This window comes from Danio aesculapii, chromosome 7 (assembly GCF_903798145.1).
Source record: "Danio aesculapii chromosome 7, fDanAes4.1, whole genome shotgun sequence".
NCBI classification, from domain to species: Eukaryota; Metazoa; Chordata; class Actinopteri; order Cypriniformes; family Danionidae; genus Danio; species Danio aesculapii.
Window position 1 is genome coordinate 59,138,754 of NC_079441.1, and position 27,624 is coordinate 59,166,377.

General features: G+C 35.1%; 1 protein-coding gene across 1 annotated transcript in view; it reads left to right on the forward strand.

Annotated features, from left to right (window-relative positions):
• The window catches only part of rbpjb (recombination signal binding protein for immunoglobulin kappa J region b), a 129,155-nt gene that overhangs the window by 65,515 nt on the left and 36,016 nt on the right, over positions 1-27,624 (forward strand). The window contains exon 2 of the mRNA XM_056462278.1: positions 6,013-6,051. Coding sequence (XP_056318253.1) covers positions 6,013-6,051 — 39 coding nt within the window. The remainder of the gene's footprint in view (positions 1-6,012; positions 6,052-27,624) is intronic.

Genomic DNA, 27,624 nt, shown 5'->3' on the forward strand with positions numbered 1-27,624 from the left:
TTTGACTTATTTAAAGTAGGCTATAGGCTATAGCATATAATAATTTTGTGTAAAGACATTTATAAAAAAATGTAGCTAATATATCACAGGGGTTTGTGTAGCAATTACAGTGGACCATTAATTAAATCCTTTTTTCCCGTGGAGCGAAACAAACACTGCAGTTGTGTAGCGGATGGAGACGCACAAAAATATACAATTCAGATATTTTCGTCGGCAGAAAAATATTCATTGAACGAATTTAGTTTTGTACAATTTGTATCTTAGTTTTTGTCGGTCATTTATTTACAAAATAAACAAGAATAACTAATAAACTGAAGTGAAGCGATGTGCCTCAGGGTCCGCTATATGCCGCGGCCAAAACACAAACTAAATACAATCGTATTAAATAAAATAAAAGTGAAATATTCAGTTTCGAATATTTCGAATAGGCTGCTCTTTTAATTTTGATCATGCAGTTAACAAAGATTCCATATTCCAAACTGAATATTTCACTTTTATTTTATTTATATTACGATTGTATTTAACAGACCGGTTTGTGTTTTGGCCGCGGCATATAGCGGACCATGAGGCACATCGCTTCACCTCAAAGGTTATTAGTTATTCTTGTTTATTTTGTAAATAACTGACCGACAAAAACTAAGATACAAATTGTACAAAACTAAATTCGTTCAAAGAATATTTTTCTTCCGACGAAAATATCTGAATTGTATATTTTTGTGCGTCTCTATCCGCTACACATCTGTGCAGTGTTTGTTTCGCTCCACGGAAAAAAAGGATTTAATTAATACTCCACTGTAATTGCTACACAAACTCCTGTGATATATTAGCTACATTTTTAATAAACTTCTTTACACGCAATTATTATATGCTAAAGCCTATAGCCTACTTTAAATAAGTCAAATATATGCGATTGTTGACTCATCACCGGTCGCAGCATGCGCGTCTGTTTATAGCTTCTGTAAAAAAAAGACCCACATTTGACCAGCCTTTTAGCAAAGCCTATATTAATATACTGATATTCCTGTGCCAGTTTGACACTGTAAATTAAACTGAGGAGAGTTTAATTACTTCACAACACTGCGTCACCTGCTCAGCGCGAGGGCGAAGGAGAAAAGTGCAGCGCTGAGGTAAAATCATATTCTCAAGTCATAATCTTTAAAATAATGACTAGTATTATACATGTTGATAAAGGGACTGGGATATAGAAATTACAGCGGTGCGTTAAAAATGCTTATTTTCTGTGGAGCGATTGATTTGAGTTAGTAGGTCTGCTTAAAATAAGCTTAAAAAAAACAGCCTATGCTGGTTATAAAAAGGATTCAGTGTTTTCGTTTTGTAATCTAAATTTGTAATTTAAGTGGAAAATACTCAGGGCAGGCCTTTTATTCCTTTTATTTAGTTTATTCTGTTTTTCTATACAATCCTGAAAGATTCACAAGCAAAAATCAATACTAAACTAAAATGGGCGGTGATGACTGTAATAACCACATCACTGCGGTTGACATCTCATTATGGCGGTGATGCGGTTACCGTCACACCCCTAGTCTGAATATAATGGTTGTAGTGCAATCTGATTTGATTTTCTCTAAAAACTTGCTGAATCGCTCTACCCTGCTGAAGTATTGGTTATTAGCTGTCAGTCACTCAACGCTTCCCGCTGTCAGATAACAGGGAGCTTTTGTTACTGCAGGAAATGCAAACGGCTGAAGAGTGAAAATTGCACAGGTTTGCAAACCTCACCTAAAGTTATAATAATAATAATGGCGCAGATGACAGCGAACATAACATGAGGTAAATGTTGATCCGCCAGCTGAGATCAATCGAGTGTTTTCGGAGAAGGTGCCCGAATCTGGATGCGTTGCATTCACCGCGTGTTCAGCGCAAATGTCCGCTAAATATAAAGTCTAATACTGTAGACATCATCGCCAAAGAAACTCACCTTTACTAAGTTTACACTGAAACTACAGCTCATAACAAAGAGCGGAATTGCGCCGGTGGTCATCATGAGAATCCTGCTCTGTCTGCTCATAAATTGGTGCGGCTGACTCACCTGCTTTATTCCACCAACACAGAGAAATGAAGATCAGCTCATAACGAGACTGAGCATTTAAAATGACCCAAACCAAAACTTTTAAAGAGTGATAGAAGTGAGACTTTCTTTTGTCCGTTCTTCCTTGAGATGTATATTATTTTGCTATTGAAAGTAATACTGTGATATTATACCGTCACCGTTCAAAAGATGAAAAATACCGTGATATTAATTTTAGGTCATATCGCCCACCCCTATCTTCAATCCACTATTTGTAAAAGCTATTAAGTTATTATAATCCACCGGTGTCAAACTCTGTTCTTAGAGGGCCGCAGCCCTGCACAGTTTAGTTCCAACCGAAATTAAACACACCTGATCAAACTAATAGAATCCTTCAGTTATGTTTGAAACTCACAGGTAAGTGTGTTGAAGCAGGGATGGAACTAAACTGTGCAGAGTTGCGGCCCTCCAGAAACTGGATTTGACACCTGTGTTCTAATCGATTTGTGTTGGGACAACATGGAGGAACTGTTTGGAATGCAGCACTTTTTACAGTGTATATTTACAAGAAATGGTTTCAGTCCTTTCAGAAATGGGCTTTTAATTCCGTGTTTTACTTGTCTTTTTTATTTAATTGATGATTTGTAAAAAAAGTTGCACTTTGTGAAATGATAATATGGAAATTACTAGGAAAGCTAAAGGGTGCTTTCTATAAGGTAGTACAAGTTAATATTAGTTAATGTACAGTAGTTAGTGAACAGTACATTTAATATTATTATTCTTTGTTAACATTAGTTAATGAAATTAAGGTTAGTAATTGTTTATTCATGTTAACTCACATTGCACAAACTAATGCTTACAAGCATGATTTAAGACTTTATTAATGCATTTAGTACACTCAAAAAAAGATTACTGCTGCGTTTACCTGTTTACTTCCTATTTAAAATTATTCTTTGGCCAGTTTATTATGTTCAGTCAACTTAAATTTGTAAACCATTAAGTTAACTTAAGCATTTTGTGTTGGGACTAGGTAAATAAACTAGGTATGATAACCTTGAAATCAACTTAAAATCAACCTAAAATCAACCAACGTCTAATGATGTTACAGCTTGATGTTTTGTGGACATTACCACAGGCATCTATCAGACGTTGGTTGCCATACCTTACAAATAAATGTCAGTATTTGACATCAATATGACATTGGTTTAAGATGTTGGCTCAACGTTGGATTTTGGTCACCTTCCAACACAATCTAAAATCAACCAAATGTGGTAGTGGTAGTAACTTAATTGTTTCATAGTGAATCCACTTAAATTTGTAAAAGCTAATAAGTTAACTTTCTAACTAATAAGTTAATCAATTGTGTGGAACCCAGCATTTTTACAGTGTGCAATGCTTTGAGTTTTGAGATTGCTTTGGGTATTGGCAGCTTCATTAGAAATACTGCAGTTTGTTGCTTTGCTCTTTGAGCAATAACTGTCCTAAAACTAGTTCTGAGATCAGTCTCAATCAACTGTATATGTAACTCATGAAATATACTTAAAATGTCTCTTTTAGTCAGCACCAGTAGCCTTGTGGTTAGTGCGTCGACATAGCACCAAGGTGCTCAGGGCGACCCGACTTAGATTCCAGGCTTGAGGTCCTTTGCTGATCCTTCCTCTATCTTTGCTCCCCACACTTTTCTGTCTGTAAAATCTCCACTGTCCTATTCCAAAAATGATATAAAATATCATTATAAAAAATGGCTCTTTTAGTTCATTTAGGATAACTTCAAATAAATCTAAAAGATTTTGAAATCATAATAGACATACATGATATTATCAGACCTTTGAGTTTAAGTTTAATAAAAATACAAATGTATTTAAACGTTTATTTGATAAAATCATGTTGGACCTCCTCAATAGCATTTATTTATGTAAATAGCTTTTTTGTTGTTGGTGTTAAACAAATTTATTGCAAGGAAACCCTGCCCTCAATTAAATTGAGTTCACCCAATGAGTTATTTTTTGTGTGTAAATATTAAACCTATTTCAATAAATGCTGTATAAGTATTGTTCATTATTAGTTAATCTTAAGGACATTAACTAACATCTACTAATTAAACCACACAGTAAAGTCCATTTAATGGATATACTCTATACACTGAAAATAATAATTAATTGGATTTCCTACAGAAAAAAACAGCATATGCTGGTAAGGTATGTTTTGATGCTGGAATGCTGGTCTTGTTAGTTCCAATGCTGGTCTTGCTGGTCCTGACCAGCATTTAGACCAGCATCGAGACCAGCATAACAACCATTCAAACCAGAATGACCAGCATAGAGACCAGCAAAACCAGCATTGAAATATGCTGTTTTTATCAGCAAGGTTTACCAAATTTTTAAGGTATCTGGTTGAAAACAATGTATATGGACTGAACTTAGACAAACAAATGAAATTTAATATTGTTTCAACTTAATTTGTTTGTATAAATTCAGCCCATTTACATTGTTTTCAACCATTCATTTATTTTATTTTCGGCTTAGTCCCTTTATTAATCTGGGGTCACCACAGCATAATTAACGGCCAACTTATCCAGCATATGTTTTACACAGCAGATGCCCTTCCAGCTGCAACCCATCACTGGGAAACATCCATTCATACTCATTCACACACATAGACCACTGACAATTTAGCTTACCCAATTCCCCTATAGTGCATGTCTTTGGTCTTGTCGGGGAAACCGGAGCACCACACCTACCCGGGGAGAACATGCAAACTCCACACAGAAATGCCAACTGACCCAGCCAAGGCTCGAACTAGCGACATTCTTGCTGTGAGGTGATTGTGCTACTTACAGTGCCACCATGACACCCTGTTTTCGACCAGTTACCTTAAAAAATTGAGTAAATCCAATATTTTTTTCAGTGTATATGAATAATAAAATACCATGTTTTTTCTGATGTCTCAGCATTGTGCAAATATAATACATTTACATTTAGTCATTTAGCAGACGCTTTTATCCAAAGCGACTTACAAATGAGGACAAGGAAGCAATTTACACAACTATACGTTTCAGGTATGTAAAGTCTAAGAAGCAAAGCATTAGAAATGTATTTATTTATTTATTTATTATTTTTTTTTTTTTGGAGAGAGAGTACAGTTAGTGGTATAGCCAGAGAGGCAGTTACAGATTAGTAAGGAAAGTGGAGACTAAATAGTTGAGCTTTAGTTCAATAGCTTTGCAATAGTTGAAATCTCAGTTATTGATGTTAGATTTTAAATTAATAAGCAGTTTTTAATTTGATATAATTCAGCAAAACAAGAAATGTGTGTGTAATCTGGTTTCATAAACTAGCATGAGCTATGATTAATGAATGCTGTTACGAGCATGTTTCTTATTGTTAATATTACTAATTGGGAGTCCTTGTTGCAAAATGTTTGCGATGTGTTACTTCAAGACTAATTGTGAAACTGTGTATTTTTACATTTATCTTTCCCCCTTAGCCTTCCATTATATGTTTATTACACTGGATGTGATTTATGCTTGTTTTGACCATGCGGGTCCTGTGCTAATCAACAGCATCTGTAGCAAAGCTCAACTCTCGTTTAACTCAGAACAGTGCTGTAAATCCCTGTCAAAGAGAAAAGCGGTGCGTGTTTGGCAGCAGGTATCGCAAACTGTGCTAACTTTGCTTATTAGCCTGTAATCTGAATGAGAAAGTGGTTGGGTTGGGACATCTGTGTATGTTTGTACACATGGTCATGTGATCGCTTTCACAAGGTCACTATAACAGCTGCAGGCCTGCTAATCTCAAATAGCGGACAGGTGTGTGTGTGTGTGTTTTGTGACATTTGAGTGTGTGAATGATGGGAAACAGCCTTGTGTTTTGCTGTACAGTATAGTACACAGGTGTGAGCTCAACTATTTGTATGCATTAAATGATGTTTTTTGTTTGTGTTGTGGTCGATTTTTCTGCTAAAGTGTTTTTGTCTCTTTACAGGAAGTTTGGGGAGCGCCCTCAACCACAGCGCCTGACGAGGTACGTTTATCACCTTCACATGCTAATAACAAACAAACAAGCTGAGAAAAAAAAAAATGAGTAGCTTTTCCTCTGTCTGCTGTGACCTGCATTTGTGCATGTTGAATCTGTGAATTGCATGATTTTATGATGACAATGACAAAAAATTTTAATTAAATAATTAAAATGACCAAAGGAGGAATTGCTATAACCACATGAGTTTTATTTACATAAACATATTTGTCATTTTTTTCAAGAAAGAACTGTAAAAATGCTACAGTTAAAAGTGTTAATTGATTAACTGTATGTTATTGTATTGTATTGTATTGTATTGTATCGTATCGTATCGTATATCGTATAGTGTTATCCGGATTGTTTACCTAAACATCTTCTTTTACACACCCTTGACTAACCAGTTTAGTTTTTTTTAGTTTTTGTTTTTTGTTTTTGTTCTGTTGAACATAAAAGAAAATTATTTGAAGATTGTTTGAATACGATAACCATTGACTTAATACTATTAAATCAATATTAAACCCTTAACTTAAACATTCATGTAATCAAACTAAATCAAATACCAAGTGGAATATTTAAGTCATAGCATAAAATTCGGTATACCGTTTTCCAACTTTCTTTAAATGTTTGAAAGAAGTAAAGGGTGAGTGATTGGGGCTGGAATTGTTTTTCATGTTAACTATTCTGCATTTTATAGTTGTCACAACGTTTTATACACTAAACACTGGACACATATATTTTTCACTAACAAGTGAAATTTTTTTCGTTATTTCGAGCAAATTTGTTTTTTCCGGTTTAAAAATAAATTTTGAAACTACGTCACAGCCATGAGATTCCAGTGTGGAGATTGGATGGCTGTACCGGCCAGTACAAAGTTACTTCTTTTAGTTTTCATCATTAATTAAGGAGAAAGACTTAGTTCAAACCAATCAGCGTGCTCCTAGCCATTAATATGCAAGATAGCTTCGATTGCTGTTTTTACCTGTTACATTGACTTGTATAATATTCTGTGTACCTTTTTTTTTTTTATGTGAACTATACTGGATTTTATAGTTCTCGCAACGTTTTATACAATGGTTTCTCATATAAAATTAAAAATGTTACTTTTTGAATGCACATTAGGCAGAAATGTTTATCTATCATACACCCAGTGCAATAAGGTGCAAGATGTGTTTGGCGCGATGTGTTGCTATTTTCAGATAAGTGCAACCCTAATTTTCATTTTGCTCCACATTTAAATAGCAATTCCATTTGTGCTACTTTGTGGACTCATTGATGTTCCGGTTTAAAAAAAGTTTTAAGGCGCATTGTTGGCTCATTGCTATTTTGAGGAATTGAAATAGACAGCGCCTTGACCAACTAAAAGCTGCTCTGAAGTCCAGCGCAGACGGCGTTAGTTATGCACATATGCAGGTTCAAACGCTTACACATTGCTTTACACACAGAATGTACACAAATATCTTTTCATATGAAAACAATTAAAGGATTAAAATGTTACAAAAATTATATTTTTCCACATAAATATAAAAACCACTGCCTCCAAGCCCTCTTCATGCGTCCATGCCTTTTTTCAGTTTATTCATGACAATTTACATTAGTATAATGTTATTATTTTTATAAGCAATATTTATTACATTCATATTTATATTTATTTTAATAAAAACAAGCTCAGATTTGTCCACCTGTCAGGTTTTGTAGACGTCTGTATCACCATATGGGGTATATAAGAACAGGATGTGTGTTTGGATATAACTCAGTTTTTTGACCACACTTCGTTATTATTGTTCATATATTCATTTGCTGGAAATTATAACTGAATTTAGAAATAGTTTTAAAGCAAATCTTTGTGCTTAACAAACAAAATTAAATATGTAGGCTAATGGATGTCTTCAGTGAAGTGCGTACAACACCGTTACTTTATCCAGGAAAGTAAATGAGTAAAGTAAAGAGAAAGTAAAGAGGCTGAATGGAGTCGGTTCATTCTTTACTCTAACTGCTGATGGTCTGTTTAACTGTTTTCTCACTAGTGAAGCGTTCAGTTTTTCAATTCAGTTTTTCCACCATGTGAATAGCAAATGCGCCATGGTGCGATGCAACTGACTCTTAAAGGGAATGTGAGATGAGACTTTGATTGGTTTAATGCAGGGCGCAGAGTGTATTTTTCCGTCCTTAAAACAGCAAAAATGGATTCAGACACACACTTAATGCTTTTGCACCATGCGCTTTAGACTTTGCACCTAGATCATTAAAATAGAACCCTGTATGTTATGTAATTCGTGTTGGTGACTAGACTAAATGAGAAGCTTTATGTTAAAAGACTGATTTGATTTTTAATGAATGTTACAATGCAAAAATGCAAGTTTTGAATATTAGTATTTTAGGAAGAGATGATGCCAACCATAGAGGACTTCCAGGACAACACATACACCTAATACACTTTATTAAACATGTATACACAGACATCACCTACAGTTGAAGTTAGAATTATTAGCCCCCCTGAATTATTAGCCCCCTGTTTATTTTTTCCCCAATTTCTGTTTAACGTAGAGATTTATTTCATCAAATTTCTAAAGGTAATAGTTTTAATAACTCATTTCTAATAACTGATTTATTTTATCTTGCCATGATGACAGTAAATAAAATTTATTAGATATTTTTCAAGACCCTTCTATACAGCTTAAAGTGACATTTAAAGGCTTAACTAGGTTAATTAGGTTAACTAGGCAGGTTATGGTAATTAGGCAAGTTATTGAATAACGATGGTTTGTTCTGTAGACTATCCAAAAAAAAAAAATAGCTTAAAGGGGCTAATAATTTTTACCTTAAAAAAAAACTGCTTTTATTCTAGCTGAAATAATACAAATAAGACTTTCTCCAGAAGAAAAAAATATTATCAGAAATACTGTGAAAATGTCCTTGCTCTGTTAAACATCATTTGGGAAATATTTAAAAAAGAAAGAAAAATCCAACATGGTTTAATAATTCTGATTTCAACTGTATATGCAGTAAGATTGCAGGTTAACTATGTATATAATAACTTATTATTGATTGTTACTTTAACTTAATTTGATTGTAATGCAATAATGTGCACCTTTTGTAAAGCTGCTTTAAAATAATAACTATTGTAAAAAGTGCTATACAAATAAACCTGAATTGAAAAACCTCAAATTTTCTCCTAAAATTGGCATTTTCCTCCTGTGTTTACTTTCAGTTGTTTCAAGTTAAAGACTATGATCTATTCTTTGCCATTGAAGTAAAATTACTAAACCTACACATAGGAGCCTGACAAAATTCTCATTTTTGAAGAAAATTTCAGATGGCAACTAGGTTATTGCATCTGCACTCTTCATATGTTATTCATCTAATTTATAATTATGTGAATGTGATACAATTGTAGTTTTTTATTCTACTAAAAAAAAAAGAGTCTCTAAATTGGTTGGTAAAACTTGTTCATCAGGCATTCTTTTAGTCTGAGATTTAGGGCACATGATCGTTGGCTATAATAAAGGTCAGTTAAATCTCCAGTCTGAAAATAAAACTACTTTTGGCCCAGGACGACCTGAGCTGTAGTCCCCATTGAGGTTTGGTTTTACTGTGTCTGGACACTGTGGACTGCTGTAGAGTTTTTCCGTAGTTACTGTCCTTATTTGTCACCATCGTTTCACTCTATTTTCTTTCTCCTGTTTCCCTTTATCCATCTATTTTTTTTTTTTTGGAGAGTCAAAATTAGAGGCCAAGAATTCAGTCAAGAATTATGGAACGAAACATTTTCGGACGATCTGTTCTGTGAAGCAGCTCCAGTCAGCGGTTGTTGTTTTGAGTGGAGAAGTGAGGGAGGAGGAAAATGATAGAGAGGAGAGAGTTCAGCGCTGCCCGCCCAAACCGTGCCGTGCGCCCTGCGGTTTACTTACAGCACCACTGCATTCTGGCACAGAACACACTGCCTGGCAGGACATTACCAGCACTCCACGGCCCTTGTCTTTGCAGGACCATCCAGTCAATCGCAATGTCATCAGATAAAGCGTGACGTGTCCATGTAGTCATTAAAATACTCTAAATTATTGTGAAGCGTTTTTTTTTTTTTTTTGCCACTTGGCTTTTTGGAGCAAGCCAACAAGCTTTCATCGGAGTGTCACAGTAGACATAGGCAGTGTTTACAGTAGTGTGGACGCCAGGCATAGCCGTAATAGAGCTTATGTGTTTTAAAACTAAAATGCACTGGTGTAAATGGAGTTTATTAAAACAATCAGTTGGTCACATGACAAAATCACTTATCATAGCTAAATCCATGGTCCTTGGTGATTTGTATATTGCAAGTCAATGGTCACCTGTTTTTGAGATTAAAATAAACTAGGGCTGTCCAAGTTGTGCATGAATTAATCAACACAGACTATAATGTATTGCGTGTTAACTCCTTTTAAAAAAAATATTTAAATTCTGTTGCTCATGGGTCACAGGAGGGGTGGGATGTTGAACAGTACTAGTTTGGGATGGACGTCATAGTGTGTCTCAACTAATGAGAGCCTTTGAAATGAGCATGAGTGTGAAGTAAAGTTTTACTGTACTCATGTTAGTTGGGTATAGTGAACACTGTAGAGACACTGTAATTCTGAGCACAGTTCATGCATAAAGCTCTCATCTATCAAGTTGGTTATCAGAGAACAGTGTGGTGCAAGGAGAGGAACTGTGAACTACTAATGCATTGATGAAATTGGATGTGCCAAAACGTTCTTTAGTTAAAGAGAAAACTGAGGTTATTGCATTTGGGAACAGAGTTGAGGTTCTCAAGGTGAATGTGTACCTTGGCTCTAGGGATCAAAAAAACGAAAAATAAGGTCGAGAATCTTGGTGTGACTTTGGAGTCAGATCTGAGTTTCAGTAGTCATGTCAAGCAGTAACAAAATCAAACTATCATCTCAAAATCATTTCAAGGGTTAGATGCTTTGTTTCCAGTGAAGACTTAGAGAAACTTGTTCATGCTTTTATCAGCAGCAGGGTGGATTACTGCAATGGACTCTTCACTTACCTTCCCAAAAAGACAGTCAGACTGTTGCAGCATATCCATAAAATCAAAGCAAATCACACATGTCCTCAGGTCTTTACACTAGCTCCCAGTTACATTCAGAATAGTTTTTAAAGTATTACTACTTGTCTATAAATCACTAAATGGCCAGGACCTCAATACATTACAGATATGCTGACTGAATACAAACCTAACAGATCACTCAGATAACTAGGATCAAATAAATAGGAAATTCCAAGGGTTCAGTCAAAGCAGGGTGAATCCGCCTTCAGCTACTAACAGCGCCCCCCGCTGCTGGAATCAGCTTCCAGAAATGATCAGATGTGCTCCAACATTCAAATCTGAAAACACATCTGTTTAGCTGTGCCTTTACTGAATGAGCACTGTGCTACATCCCACCGATCGCACTATATGTCTTTCTTTTGTTTTTCATTCCTTTACAAGCAGTTTTAACACATTTTAAAACAGATTTTTAATAATTTTTATTTTCTTGTTTCTATTATTCCTGGTTATGTAAAGCACTTGAAATTACCAATGCGTATAAAATGTACTATAGAAATAAACTTGCCTTGCCTGATGTAATAATCACTTAATAATATCTAAATGCCCTGGCAGTGGCAAATATCCACTTGTGTTTTTTATTTAATTTGATTACATTAATGTTTAAGTCAAGGTTTACAATATTAGTTAACTGTTAATAAAGGAGTACTGATATAAAACAACATGTCGGTTGTTTAAAGTGTTTTTGCGCTTTTATTCATATACCCAAACTTTTAAAATAAAAGTGCGCTATACACTACTTTTGAATTCATTGTTTAATTTTGCGCATAAGAATGCGATTTAATCAGACAAATCTTGTGATTTGAATTGTGATTAAAAATAATGTTACGTGTTGTCCACCGCAAAAATAAACTCACGGTCACTACACTTGTGTGTGCATCAAGAACTGTTTGCCAGGTTGTGGATTAATTCTAGTAATATTACAAATAGTGTTTACAAATAATGTTTACAGACCGATCATTTTGTTTTAACAGACTTGGACTTATATGGGTTATATATGTTTAGTAAGAAAAAACTACATGTTTAGGAAGGAAAACAATGATCAGTGCATCATAAAATACGACACAGATCCCAAAATCAATCAAGTCTCTTACATAATAAATATAGATCCAAAAACAAATTACAAAGAAGCACCATTTAAAAATCTTTGAGGTTTTTTTTTTTTCGAGGAAAATTGAGTTTTCTTTAGTATATAACCTTTGGAACAGGTTCAATTATTTTAATTGTTTTCAGATTCCCATGATTTGTTGTTGTTGTTGTTGTTCTTCTTCTTCTTCTTTAAGTGATATTGAGGATTTTGGGTTAATATAGCATTCTTATGTCTTGTTCGACACTCCATCCGATACACCAACAATAAATGAAGTAATGCAATTGATAAACCAGTTTACCTTAAAATCATGACCTGATTTGATCATTTTCTTAGGTGTTGTTGTTCACTCACAGTTTAGGAGCAAATCAGGCCAGATTTGTTTAGGCCAAACCTGTAAATAATGTCACTTACTGTGAGCATTTTAATGAGATGTGCACAAAATGTGTGTGTGTGTATCTGGAAGCTTGCTGAAGATAATGTGACATGCCTGGAGGAAGATGAACCTCTTTAAACATCTAGAGTCTCAGTTAACTGGCAGAGTGTTAGACAAACTATCTGCTTCTCATCTTATGCACATTCAAACATGTAGCTTTGGCACAAGTAACTGTTTCTAGAAATCTTACTAAATCGGCAAAATGTGGACATGAACTAACTTGAACAGTTTGACATTTATATTCTCCCTCTTTCTCTCTTTTAGCTTTTTTCCTGAAGTTAAGTTTGTTGTCAGTTAGGTTTTTTATTGTCCAAAGTCTGTATTTTAATGATTTTCTGTCTATTAAGAGTGTGTTCACACTTTTTTAGGATACAAGGTCAAACTTATTTTTGAAAAGTGATTTAATAATACTGAAGCTAAAGATATAAAACATTTTAATTATTTTATGACAATTTGCTCCGTAGCTTAACAAGAACATAAACATTATATGCAGAGCTTAACTCGTTGGATGTGGGTTAGGGGTAAGGTTCGGGGACATTTCATTTTTCTTTTCAGATTAGTCCCTTTATTAATCAGGGGTCGCTACAGCGGAATGAACCGCCAACTTATCCAGCATATGTTTTACACAGCGAATGCCCTTCCAGCAGCAACCCATCACTAGTAAACACCCATACACACTCATTCACACACATACACTACAGCCAATTTAGCTTACCCAATTCACCTACAGCACATGTCTTTTGACTGTGGGGGAAACCGGAGCACCCGGAGGAAACCCAGTGAACACTGGGAGAACATGCAAACTCCAAACAGAAACGCCAACGGACCTAGTCGGGGCTCGAACTATCGACCTTCTTGCTTTGAGGCTGTGTGGCTTGCTACCCACTGCGCCACCATGTCGCCCTTGTTTGGGGACATGAACTCTATTAAAAAAGGTATATTTTTATATTAACTAAATAGTATGAATTTCTTTGAATTACCCACTTTTCTGACAATACGTAAACTAGTTTAATTTCCTCATGAGTCTTGATAAGCATAAAAGACTTTCAGAAACAAACACACAAAAAAATCTTAACGTAAATTATGTACACTCCTCCCACTTCACGTTGGGCAGTTCTTTGTCTCCATGTTGTGCATTTAAAACACAGCAATCCATTAATTGTGCTATTTAAAGGAACATGCCACCTAAAAGTAATCAAAATAGACATTCAGAACCTATAATCAATCTATTTTTTCCAAGTCAAATTTTTCAATTACTTTCCCTACTGTTTGTAAAGTCACATGACACCCCGCTCTGTTAAGGCAAATTTTTACTTATTATATTATGATTTATGCTTATTATATTATTCAGATATTATACTTCAGCCAAGCGCATACCTCCGGCGCAGCCTTCACATGCCCACGCACCTCTCAAAAAAATTTAACAACACATCACAACGACACGTAGCGCAAGCTTTGTGATTGGTCGGTTTGGTAGCGATGATGATGTTAAAATGATGGTGGGTGGCGCGGAGAGCCGCGTTTTAGGCACTGCGTGTTTTAATTTCAGTTGTTCAGCATTGATGTTCAACAAATAATCATAGATAGTAAAGGCAAGGCAAGTTTATTTATGTAGCACATTTCATACACAGTGGCAATTAAAAATGCTTTACATAAACAGAAATAAAAGAGACAAAAAATAAATAAAATAAAAACAAATAATATGAAAACAGCATAAAGACAGATTTCCATATTCCAAAACACAGCTGTATCATATTTTCTCATTTTACTCTGTGACCTCCCGATTCTGGTAATTCCCCCTACCCCTCTGTGGGCTTTTTCGATACCTATTAATCTATTAGACGTCTCCAACAGATTCTAACTTTCACCTAAAGTCGAAAAGTTTAACTTTACAGCTCTAATTACGTGCGTAGTAGATGCGTAGTGTGTGTTCAATTATTTTAAAATGAGTAATCAAGTTAACGTACCCTTCATTTAAAAATCTCTCACTTGTAATATGTGTACAAAACTTGTCAGTGAACTCTGAGGGTAAAAACATTCAAATAAATACATTAAATAGTCGTTTATTAATCGTAATCAAGTTAAAAACTTCAATTAATCAAGATTTTGATTTTAGGCCAAATTGCCCAGCCCTAATATTATTATTTTTTAAATACAGTACATTATATATATTATTTCCAACTACTAAAATGTCACTAAAAGTGACTTTGTTAAACTGTAGAGTTGAATTTTCAACATTAAAAGTTGAAAAGAGATCAAGGTCATAATGCAATTCACAACCAGAAATAAACGAAAACACTAAATACAGAAACTTTTTATAAAAATAAAATATTTACAGTGCTGGAATACTTTTGGTTCATCATCTGGCATGCTTATACAAAATCTGTTATTTTCTTAATATATATATATATATATATATATATATATATATATATATATATATATATATATATATATATATATATACACATTTTTTTTTTTTTTTATTTATTTTTTTTATTATTAGTATTATTGTGAGTGACTCTTTGAGCCATGTAAGATTTGGAGATTAGCGAGAGTTCAGTGATTCATTTTTACGTCTGTGACACAAAAAGAGAGAGATCACTGGAAATATGGTTCTCGACTTGCTTATAGCTCATGTCTCATTGTGGTTTTTCCCATTGTCAAGCTTCAGTCTGTCTGACACTTTTCATCTTACTGGCCGATGCATCTAATGTGGCATTTAGACTTTTATGTCCTGTGGTTTTGAAACTTATTAAACTATGTATCTGTAGATGATCGCTTGTGTTGCGGCTTCGCTCTTGCGTGTTCAGTGTTTGTGTGCGTGTCAGAAGCTCTTCCTGTTGAAATGCCCATATTTGCCACACTATTGCTGAAAACGGATGACTCACAAAGATCTGTCCACTGCTTCCCTCAACACGTGTCTGGCTTTGAGTGAATGTTTATCAGTGTAATGCTGCTTGCTTGATACCTTTTCTGTCCTGATGTTGCTAAATGTTACATTTCACACTTTCAGATCTCAATTTTTTTAGCAGGGTAGATATTAGCTATTTCACTTTGTCCTTCACTTCTGTTTGAATTGAAAACTCTCCAGTCATATCTGCAGTTTTTGTGAAGTATCTGTGAATGTGTTTTCCGTAAGGGAGCTGTCAGCAGAGCAGTCTGTGGTTTTTCTTTTTAGCATGTGACGTCACATGGCCCAGTGGCTTGATGTTGCGTGCAAGACCTTTGCATGTGTTTGTATAGAAAAAAATAGACCTTCAGGACAGCTTGCATGGAGTTGAATGCTGTTCGTGACTTCATTTCACCTTGCAATGCTGTTAAAATGATCCATCATATAAGTATCACTAAGTTTCATTCACGTGTTCCTCATCAGATGATGGCAAATCAAATAAACCTAAACTTCTGTATTACATTTTTCTGATTTAATATCTAGTTGAAGTATGCACTACCTGACTATGTCTTGTCGCCAATCCAAGTTTTAAGAACAACCAATAATAACTTGACTTCTAGTTGATCATTTGGTATCAGAAGTGGCTTATATGAAAGGCAAAGGCCTCTATATTACGCTTGTCATGTCATTTTCATCCACTTATCCGGGGCCGGGTTGCAGGGGCAGCAGTCTTAGGAGAGAACTCCAAACTTCCCTCTCCCCGGACACTTCCTCCAGCTCCTCCAGGGGCATCCCACAGCGTTCCCAGGCCAGCAGAGAGACATAGTCCCTCCAGCGTGTCCTGGGTCTTCCCAGAGGATACCAAAATAAAATATGATCATTACTTGATTTTCAGTAATATAATCAGGACAGTAAGGTCTGACTTTGCTTGGACAAAAGTGTTGTCACTGAACAGAAATAATGTCCAGTATAGAATATAAAGTCATGGTGCAGTGGAAAAAGAATGAATATTGTGTCTGACTCCTATGAAACTGCATCCATACATCTCTGCAATGACTCAAATCGTTTATTAATAAAGTCATCTGGACTGGCAAAGGAAGTGTTCTTGCAGGACTCCCAGAGTTCATCAAGATTCTTTGGATTCATCTTCAATCCCTCCTCCTTCGACTTACCCCAGACATGCTCAATAATGTTCATGTCTGGTGACTGAGCTGACCAATCCTGGAGCAACTTGACCTTCTTTGCTTTCAGGAATTTTGATGTGGAGGCTGAAATATGAGGAGGAGCGCTATCCTGCTGAAGAATTTTCCTCTCCTGTGGTTTGTAATGTAATGTAATGGACAACACAAAAGTCTTCAGAAAGAAGAGGCTGTTGATGTTGTCATTCATGATTTTATCACAAGCAATGTATTCTGATTTCCAGAAATAAACTTTACATTTTGAGATAATTGTATCGCAGCTCTTTGATAATGAGCTGATCTCTCCTTCCTCTCTATGCAGTATTGGATGAACACAACAGTTCTCTATAAATCAGTGGAATTTTGATGCTTGTGATACTTCACACATTTACATATGTAAACAAATCCTGAACAGGGACTGGCAGTACCTACAGACATTATAATAGATGGCGTCCGCATTGGCTTATTAAAGCAATGGACGTTGACGTGTCAATGCAAAGTTATGTGTAGCTCAAGGGACAGCATTCTGTATTTAGCTTTTTTCTTGTACTGTGTCTCTAAACTGTCAAAACACCTCTCAAAGTGCTTTTTCGTATGCAAAAAGTGAAAAAAATGGGTTGAACCCGGTTAGAATTTTTTTATGACGTACAAAAGTTTTGGAGGCAGTGTGTAAATACGATTAACACAACGTGAGGTTGAATTAATTTTTTAACATGCAAAAATTATGGACAAAAATTTCAGATTCACTGTGCAATAACCTTTACTTGTACAGCACTATAAATTAGTTATTTTTAGACTGTATCGAGTAAAAAAATAACCACTACTGGGAGTTGAAAGTTTTCTGACTCTAGTATAAAAATGTAAAATTCAGCACTTTAACATAGAGAATTTAACTCTAGTTTACCTAGTAAACATTACAATACTCCTGATCACACCTGGCAACACTCCCATTTTTCCCAGGAGTCTCCCCTATTTCAGACCCATCTCCTGCCACCCTCCTGTTTTGTTATTTCTCCCAAAAAACTCCCATAATTTCAACCACCACCCAACCTTTCTGTGAAACCCCCCGGTCGCAGCGACCGGCCGAAACACGCTTCATAGTACAGTTACTAACACCACAATACGACAATCTTAACAGTAATTCAGATACCTCACCCCCGAACCTAATGTTATTAATTATTTCTATTAACAAAACACGTTAACACTGAACAGCCGGCACTACAAATTGACACTTTTTACAAATGAACACTTTTTAAGACTTTAAAAAAATCTGAAAATGGCATGACCTTTATGTTCCATTAAGATGTCTGGTCAAGTGAATGTTGGAAATAACACCATCAAGTGTTGGTTACCTGTAACTTTTACACTAGATCAAATCAGCTTCGAACACCGATTGTGTTAATTTATCAAAATCTAACTCTGTAAATTTAAACACTGAAATGCTTTAAGACTGAGAATTTAACACTGATGAATTTTCTGTGTAGAAACAGGACAAAGCAAAAAAAGAAAAGCTTTTTTTGTATTGTGATTATTCCATTTTTGTACCTAATTACTGTTAAACTCACTAGAAAACCGTCAAATATAGCTGTTCAAACCATCTTTTCATATTGCAATATTTATCGCAGAAAAATCAAATCTCACAATGTCAGATTTTTTCAATATTGTACAGTATTTATTTATTTTTATTTTATTTTTATTTTTTTTGTAGGCACTGTAGATATGTAATTCTGTTGTTGTCACTTTAGTGGGTACTTGTTGAATAAGTAAATGCAATAACCCAGACTACACAAACTGAATAGCAGTGTATTTGCACCCTACTGTGATTCTAAACTGCTTACTGACTGTAACCTTTTATTGCGCAAAACCATGTTAGTTCTCAGAAACAAACAGATGCATATAGATTATGCAAAAGGGGAAAATATTTCAGCGCAGGTGGTTTGAAATCTGACAGTAACTGTGTTGAAATATTTTGTTGAATGTGGTGAATTTGAGGCGGTGTTGCCTAAAGAGAGTCGATTTTTTAAGTTACTATGACACTTTTGGCACTATGTCTCAGTCAGGTTTTATTGTTATTATCCTGATCCAATACAAATGATTTAAAATTGAGCATTTACTGATACTGAGTCCATATCAAATACTTAAATTTACCTAATGAAGATTATTAAAATCAAATCGTTTAGAAAAATGTCTGACCTGTTGTTTACAGTTTCAGTATTGTTTTGCAGAAACACCAAACAGATATAAATGTCTCCCATTGTTCTAAACGTCCATCTAAGTAGAAGATTATAGTAAAACTAATGAAGTACTTAACATGAACGTCATCATCTGTGACATATGGAGATTTGGTAAATATTTTAATAAAACATTACCTCATTCTAACACAACGCTTTGATTAAACAGACTTCGGATTAAGCTTATAATCACAGAAACCATAAACCTATTAATGAACACCTACCGGCCACTTTATTAGGTACACCTTACTAGTACCGGGTTGGACCCCCCCTTTGCCTTCAGAACTGCCTTAATCCTTCCTGGCCTAGATTCAAAAAGGTACTGGAAAGGTACTTCCTCAGAGATTTTGCTCCATATTGACACGATAGCATCACGCAGTTGTTGCAGATTTGTTGGCTGCATATCCATGATGCCAATCTCCCGTTCCACCACATCCCAAAGGCGCTTTATTGGATTGAGATCTGATGACTGTTCTTTGGTGACTGTGAGACATTGTTCTCTCTTCTGGCTGCCATTATCAGTCTCACAATTATTTTCCTTTTATTACGAGTCTTGATAACACCATCGTTGTAACAATCTCCAGCGATCAAATGCTGACAGATTGCTAACGGACTACAAATCCGCCATTACATGCACTGTTGCTTGCCTGACCATTCTCAATAAACCTGTACTTGCATCCACACCTCCCTTGTCAGCGTCCCACTTCACATTACAACCATAATCGTGTAGTGCTAGTGTCTGTGTCTGTCTGGGTCGGTCTGTCTGTCTGTCTGTCTGTCTGTCTGTCTGTCTGTCTGTCTGTCTGTCTGTCTGTCTGTCTGTCTGTCTGTCTGTCTGTGTGTGTGTGTGTGTGTGTGTGTGTCTGTGTGTGTGTGTGTGTGTGTTACCTCACAGAATCCACTACGAGGCTGACTGCTTTTGTATTTTCAGGTTAGCTGCTCATTCCTGTCACAAAGTGCACTCTCTGCTTACCAGTTATTCTTGATGAAAAAAAGAATCAGGTTTTAAACAGCCGATACAGATCAGTTGAAAAAAAAAGGTAATGATTGGCCCTAGTACCGATGTTTGAGATTAGCTCAGCATGTACATAATTGCAAAAAAAATGGAGTTCATCTTAAAACTCAGTCAGTTTTAAAGCAGTTATTAGTTTTTTTAATGGACTAAAAGTGTGTAGTTTTACTGGTCAAAGTCATTAGAGTCAGCAGTTTTTTGACTATTTCGCCCAAAACAAAACACTATGAGTTAATTTAGCTTTAATGAACAGTCAGATTTTTGTTTACCACAAACAGAAAATTTAACAGAAAGTTTCTAGTGTCCTAGCAAAGGGTGAAGGTCATCAATATTCTCTGTGAGATGCTTTGGTGTTGTGAATTGTCAGGTTGCCGGATGTCAATGCTGAACTCTGTTGATGTGAAAACCCTTGAGCGTTGGAGGGAAATGTTGAAAGTCTAGGAATGTTCTTGCTTTGGTGCCTGTAATCATGAATCAGACGTGCGGCTGATTTCATGCGCTTTACACATGCTTGTCTTTGTACTTTTGAGGGAATTGACTAGAAAAGTGGCTATATTTTATCCAGGAATAGAAGAGGACTCTGCTTAGCAGAGATTTTTATCTGTCGTTTCTGAAGTAGACAATCTGAATCTGTCACAGTCTTCCTTTCCTACACACACACACACACACGCAGCGGGTTATTAGAAGTATCAAAGGTATCGAATGGCATGGGCCTGAGGAAGATGACATCACCAGATCTGCAGGAATTCACCGTTTGTGTGTGTCCTGCGAGGCTGGGAGGTTCAGCACAGTTCAATATTCACCCGTTTCACAGCGTTCACTCGACATACAAGATATTAGTTAAAATTGCATATAATCTGTCAGATAGGATTTTTCTTCTTTGTTTTTTTCATTTATTTTTGGGACTGTAAAAGCATTTTGACTAGTACTAAAACAGATAAGGCAATAAGCTGTCTCCTAACTAGCTGTGACCAGAAAGGATGTTTTGGTTTTGTTTCTCTTCCTGTCAGTAGACCCATTGATAATGAGATCTTATGAAAAGCACACTGTTTTTGCAGAATGCTGAAAATGGAAGAAGTAAATCTAAGTCTAAATAAATAAATTGGTGCATTTTTAATACTTTGTAACCTGTATGGGCTATTTTCACCAAAACTATCTGGGCTTTCAAACTGCATTACGCAACACAGGCTCATTTGTAAATATGTGCCCAAGGCTACATTTTTGGGAACTATGAAATATGTGCCTGGGCTATGTCTTTGTGTGTAAAATGAATGCTACAAGGTGGTATGACACCTCCATATGACACCTCCATATTACAGTGTCGGACTTGGGACATAGTACAGTTCGAGTTCAACGAAGGATGATTCAAAACAAAAGGTAAAACAAACAATAACAAAAAACATGTTGTTGTTGACAAACAACAACAGTCCATTTCTCAAAGTACACTACCTGACAAAAGTCTTGTCGTTGATCCCAGTTGTAAGAGCAACAAATAATAACTTGACTTGATCATTTGTTGAAGGTGGATTTTTTTCTATGAATCATCTGTTGAACTGCATCCCAATTATCACAAATATTACAGAAGACCTACTGGAACCCACATGGAGCCAAGTTTCTCACTGAAATCAGTCAAGTTTGGTGATGGAAAAATCATGGTTTGGGGTTCCATTCAGTATGGGGGCGTGTGAGAGATCTGCAGAGTGGATGGCAACATCAACAGCCTGATATATCAAGACATTTGTGCTGCCCATTACATTACAAACCACAGGAGAGGCAAATTCTTCAGCAGGATCAGCAGTGCTCTTTCTCATAGTTCAGCCTCCACATCAAAGTTCCTGAAAGCAAAGAAGGTCAGGGTGCTCCAGGATTGGCGCAGGATTGAGTCATTGCAGAGATGTATGGAGGTAGTCCTCCAAGCTCATGGGAGTCAGACACAATAGTCATTCTTTTTCTAAGGCAGCATGACTTTATATTCTGTACTGGACATTATTTCTGTTAAGTGACAAGACTTTTGTCTCAGCAAAGTCAGACCTTACTGTCCTGATTAAATCATTAAAAGTCAAGGCATGATCATATTTTATTTTGGTAAAATAAGCGTAATCTAGAGGCCTTTGCCTTTCATATACAGTAAGCCACTTCTAATACCAAATGATCAACTAGAAGTCAAGTTATTATTTGTTGTTCCTAAAACTTCGATGTGTGTGTGTTTTAACATATTTTATGTGGTTTGGCTGAATAATCAAACTGTATTTTTATATTATTTTTATTTATTTATTTAATTCTTTATTTTTAGGTTGTGTGTTGTGTACCTTTTTAGGTTGTGTAGGTTGTGAATGAGATCTTAATCTCAATAGGTTTTTTACCTGGTTAAATAAAGAAACATAATAATAATAATAATAATAATAATAATAATAATAATAATAATAATAATAATAGAAACAACAACAACAGTGTGAAATCATTGTAAAAACACACAACCACGATGGGCTTTCTCTTCCAGTTTGCTTTTAAAAATAATGTCAGTTGGTATTAGGGAAGCCGGTTGGTGGATCAGTTGATGGTAAAGTCTAGATCGGATACGCGACCGGCCAGAAGTGCGATATGCACATCATCAATATAGCAGCATTTTTTTATGACACTGTATAACAATAATTAATATTTTTACAGTACTGTGATGGTTGGGTTCAGGGTTGGGGTGGGGGTAGGTGTTAGTACATGTGACTTGGATGAAAATAACTGAGCCTATCATTGATTTGGTGTGCACAAGTATTGATAGAATTCAACTTTTGGAAGTAGCAGTGGAATGCAAAATGAATTTTTAAATATTTATGGTAATTAAGTAAGAAAACAACTTATTATTAATAATTAAAATTGATATACAGTAGTCAACATTTGAAGTGGATCATCAACTTCCATCAAAGTTGGCCTAAAACTATTCAACATCACCCATTCTTGTCTACTAGAGATACAAAACAAATCCACATTTTTGATTTGGCTGGCTATTTAACAGTGCTTTCAATACCAAGAGTTAGTCTTAACGCTGATACCATAATGTTGTTAGATTCTACAATACCATCTTTTGACATTTTGAAATCAATTTGTATTATTTCTGTTTAAATTTTGACATCACTAACAACTAGTGATGAAAAAACTACAAGGAAAGCATCTAATTATACTGGTGTGGATGTCTGCACTGAAGTGAAGTTTATTTAAATAGCACTTTGCACAATAGATCAGTTTAGTATTGCTTTCAAGGCTAATACCTGAAACTCTGTGCTGCTCAAAGGCATGCAAGCTTTGTTAATTCAATTTTACATTGAGGATGTGAAAAAAATTGCAAGTCATCCTCAATTTTACAGCCTTCAGACATGATAATTAGACAGACAATAGTCAGACCTGTCAGGAGCAAAGCTTTTAAGCTTTTTAAAAATAAAAAAAAATGTACTAAAAACATTGATACATATTTTAGTCCTGATTTTATTCACAAATACATTTATTTCCATTATTCCTCCATCAAAAACCAACTTTGTCTAGCAGAGGGGTGCCCAAACCTTTTCGTATAAAGGACCAAAAACCAAATATCATTGAGAGCAGTGGGCCGAAGATAATATACCAAACTTTATTCCTTCCATGTGTATTTTCCTAATTTCTTAGAAAACATTACTTTTAATCGTAATAACATTTATAATATAACAGTATAACAGTTAAAATGATAGCCTATTGAAATAAAAGCATAAACAATCACATTTATAACAAAGTGGAGTTCAACACTGAATACACTTGTAAAGTAGAATCTCCCTTTGCCTTAAATTGTCCATCTGTCGGGTGACAGCATGTACATTTAAACTTAATTTAATTAATTTACACCATTTAATCGAAACATAGCTTTTAACAAAAAACAAACAAACAAAAGGTTTTATTGGATTTGAAATGACAATCTCTAAACCATCTTCATAATTTTTACACTCTACTCAGATGCAATGGTGGGCCAAAAGTTGGGCTAAAGTTGACCTAAAGTAACCTTTGATTTGGCCCACGGGCCCTAGTTTGGGCATCTCTGAACGACTGCGGATTTTGCTGTACAATTTTTACACTTGTACTTTTACGCTGTTGTTGAAGTCTGATTTATTATTATAGTTCTTCATAAATATTAGATTGTTTTAAAGTAGTTTTTACAGTTATAAAAAGGGAAATAAGTAATGTCACAGCAGTCATCAACTATGAAGCCGTAAAACAGCTCTGCATTAGATTACATTAGTTCTGCTCAATTTAGTTAAATGTTGATCCATTCAGGGATGATGCTGCAAAGTTGATCAATTATAAAACAAATTCAATTCTGCTGTAAAGACACAATGGTGTCAGTATCTAGCTCAAGTCAGTCCAAGTTTGGTTCGTATTCAGTAGTGTCAATGCCAAATGAATAATATAATGGAATGAAGTGTATTTTAAACCACAACTAAGCAAACGCAAATCTATTTTAGCACTAAAATACTAAATTTTGACCCAGGACAACAAAACCAGTCAAAAGGGTTAATTTTCTGAAATCAATAGGTCCATTTATATACAGTTGAAGTCAGAATTATTAGCCCCCCTTTGATTTTTTTTTTTTTCTTTTTTAAATATCTCCCAAATGATGTTTAACAGAGCAAGGAAATTTTCACAGTATATCTGATAATATTTTTTCTTCTGGAGAAAGTCTTATTTGTTTTATTACAGCTAGAATAAAAGCATTTTTTACTTTTTAAAAATCCATTTTAAGGTCAATATTATTAGCCCCTTTAAGCTATATTCGATTGTCAAAAGAACAAACCATCGTTATACAATAACTTGCCTAATTCCCCTAACCTGCCTAATTAACCTAGTTAAGCCTTTAAATGTCACTTTTAGTTGTATAGAAGTGTCTTGAAAAATATCTAGTAAAATATAATGTACTGTCATCATGGCAAAGATAAAATAAATCAGTTGTTACAAATGAGTTATTAAAACTATTATCTTTGGAAATGTGAAACAGAAATTGGGGAAAAACAAACAGGGGGGCTAATAATTCTGATTTCAACTGTATGAAGCTGAATAAATCGGCTTTCTATCAATGCATGGTTTGTTAGGACGGGATGATATTTGGTCAAGATACATCTATCAAGGAAATCCAAGGGTACAAAATAATTTAAAATTCAATATCCAAAACTTACTGACACATATTCCCAATTAAAAATTAAGTTTTGATTAATTTACACTAGGAAATTTATGTAATTTCTTGTCATGGAACAAGATCTTTTTTTAATATCATCAAGATTTTCCCATGCAATGAATTTTTAAAGATTGCCAAAAACAACTCATACACCCTAACCCCTTGACAGCCCTTTTTGGTATTTCAGAGAGCGTTGATTTGACTGTTGTTATCGTCAGGTTATTGCTTTTTCTACTCTTAACTAGACTAGCTATTCTTATCAAATGGAAACGGGTACTTCCTCCATCACATGACAAATGGATCCAAGTAATCTTTAGCTGCATACAACTTGAGAAGTTAAGATGCTTACTTGCAAGATCTCTCAAATCTTTTTACAAGACCTGGAACCCTGCTTTACACTATATCAAAGGCTTACCCTGTTCAATTGATATCAGCTCTAATACACAATACATAACTGGAAAGAGGAAATATTGACTCCTTAATGCGAACATTGTAAACTTGTTAAGTTATTATTGTTGTTGTTATTATTATTTTATTTTTAATTCAATTTTTTTGCTCAGAGAATGTTTTGTTAATTCATACATTTTATTTGTTGCATTTTGAAGGAATAGTAGGAAAATAAGAAAACTAAGACACCGTAATTTTTCCTGTGTTGTTTTGTATACTACTATGTATTTCTGTTTAACGAAGAGATTTTTTTTAACACATTTCTAAACATGATAGTTTTAATAACTCATTTCTAATGACTGATTTATTTTATCTTTGCCATGATGACAGTAAATAATATTTGACTAGATATTTTTCAAGCCACTTCTATACAGCTTAAAGTGACATTTAAAGGCTTAGCTAGGTTAATTAGGTTAACTTAGGTTAGGGTAATTAGTGGGGATGCACCGATATCGATTTTTGGGCCGATATCAATAACTGATAACTTTTTAGATTTGGAGGCCCATAACCAATATATAATAGCCGATAAATATAAATATTTTAAACATTTTTATACTGTGAACAACTGATTTTATTTAAAAACTTCATAAAAGTTTGAACTGTACTTAAAGATACAGCAAAAAGCAAAAAAAGACATCACAAGTTAACATCCAGATTTGTGGTATTTGCTTGAAGTCGTTGTGGGTGAACAGATTTGCTGCAGGAAACTTGGTTTGTCCAGTTTTGCGAATTAGCTTTTACTTTAAACATGATTCCACCTTTTGCTGCATGATTGTAGCGGGTCTGTCTGTGGTCTTGCTGGAGGATTATTGTCAGAGTGCAACCCTTTCACCTCTCGTCTCTCATACTTCCCCTCCCACCCTCATGTCGCAGGGCCCCATTGCTTTCCATAACAAAAGTCTGTCTAAAACTTAAGCGTGTGCGAGACGTTTGTGTGGCAAAGGGAAGCTGCTTGTATATATATGTGTGTGTGTAAGCTACCCCCTACAATTACCCCGTCTCGGTGTCCCTCTGAGCATTTTGACGTGTCAGGTGTCACCGACATCTGTGCAAATGGGCCATTTTTATGTGTGTGTTTTATCCAACAATTGCAGTCTGTTACACATCAGATTTCTGTTTAGGATTTTATCGCATTCAAAAAAAAAACAACAACCTTGAAGTGATTTGTTTTTTGTTCAAGTTTCCTTGAAAAGCATCGCACTTTCAGAGCGTCCACATTTAGCAAGCTAATTTAAGTTTGCACATGCTGAGATGTTTTTGGTTAGTTTACTGAGGTAATTGGAGCACTGACACGAAATGGAAATTCTTTGATTATGAGCTAATAGATCTTGTGCCGTTTGACTTGTACACACACACGTATTGCTGTCCTTTTGCCCTTTTACTTACCCACCCTCTTCCCCTTCTTTTTATTTTAAAGACCCCCAGCTGGAAAAGCTGAGGTTTTTGGCCACAGTGTTTGTATGCTTTCTGCAAGCAACACATAGTTGCGCTCACCAGAGAATTGGCTAATCAAACTTGGGCCTGTGTTTCTAGTCAAGCTCTGGAGATTTGGCTTTTGAAGCGCTTACAGTCCTTCAGAAAGCTTTCTCTTTAAAGAAACACACACACACACACCAGAACCTTCAACAATAGCACTTTTAAAGGTCTAAAGCACAAGGATGTGTTTTTAGAAATGTTTAAACTGAGCCATTTTAGTGAAAGCGAGTTGCTGTTTTATGAAATGCTTATCAAAAATGTAATCTTGCCTGCTTCAGTAATGGATTTTTGTTTTATCTATGATAATGTTATACCAAAGTCACTTGCAGCCAAGTCAGGTCACTTGGCAGCCGTAATATCCAAGTACAGCTTTTATCTACTTGAACAGGGAAAGAGCAAAAACTGTTTGTCAGAATAACATTTGAATACCACTTCATATCTAGATTAAAATCTGACATCTGGGATGATGTACGGTGCTGCTTAAATTGCACTAAAAGGGGGAAAAATGCAAGTTCAGCTATTGTATAAGCTTTTCTTAAGTAAACATGAAG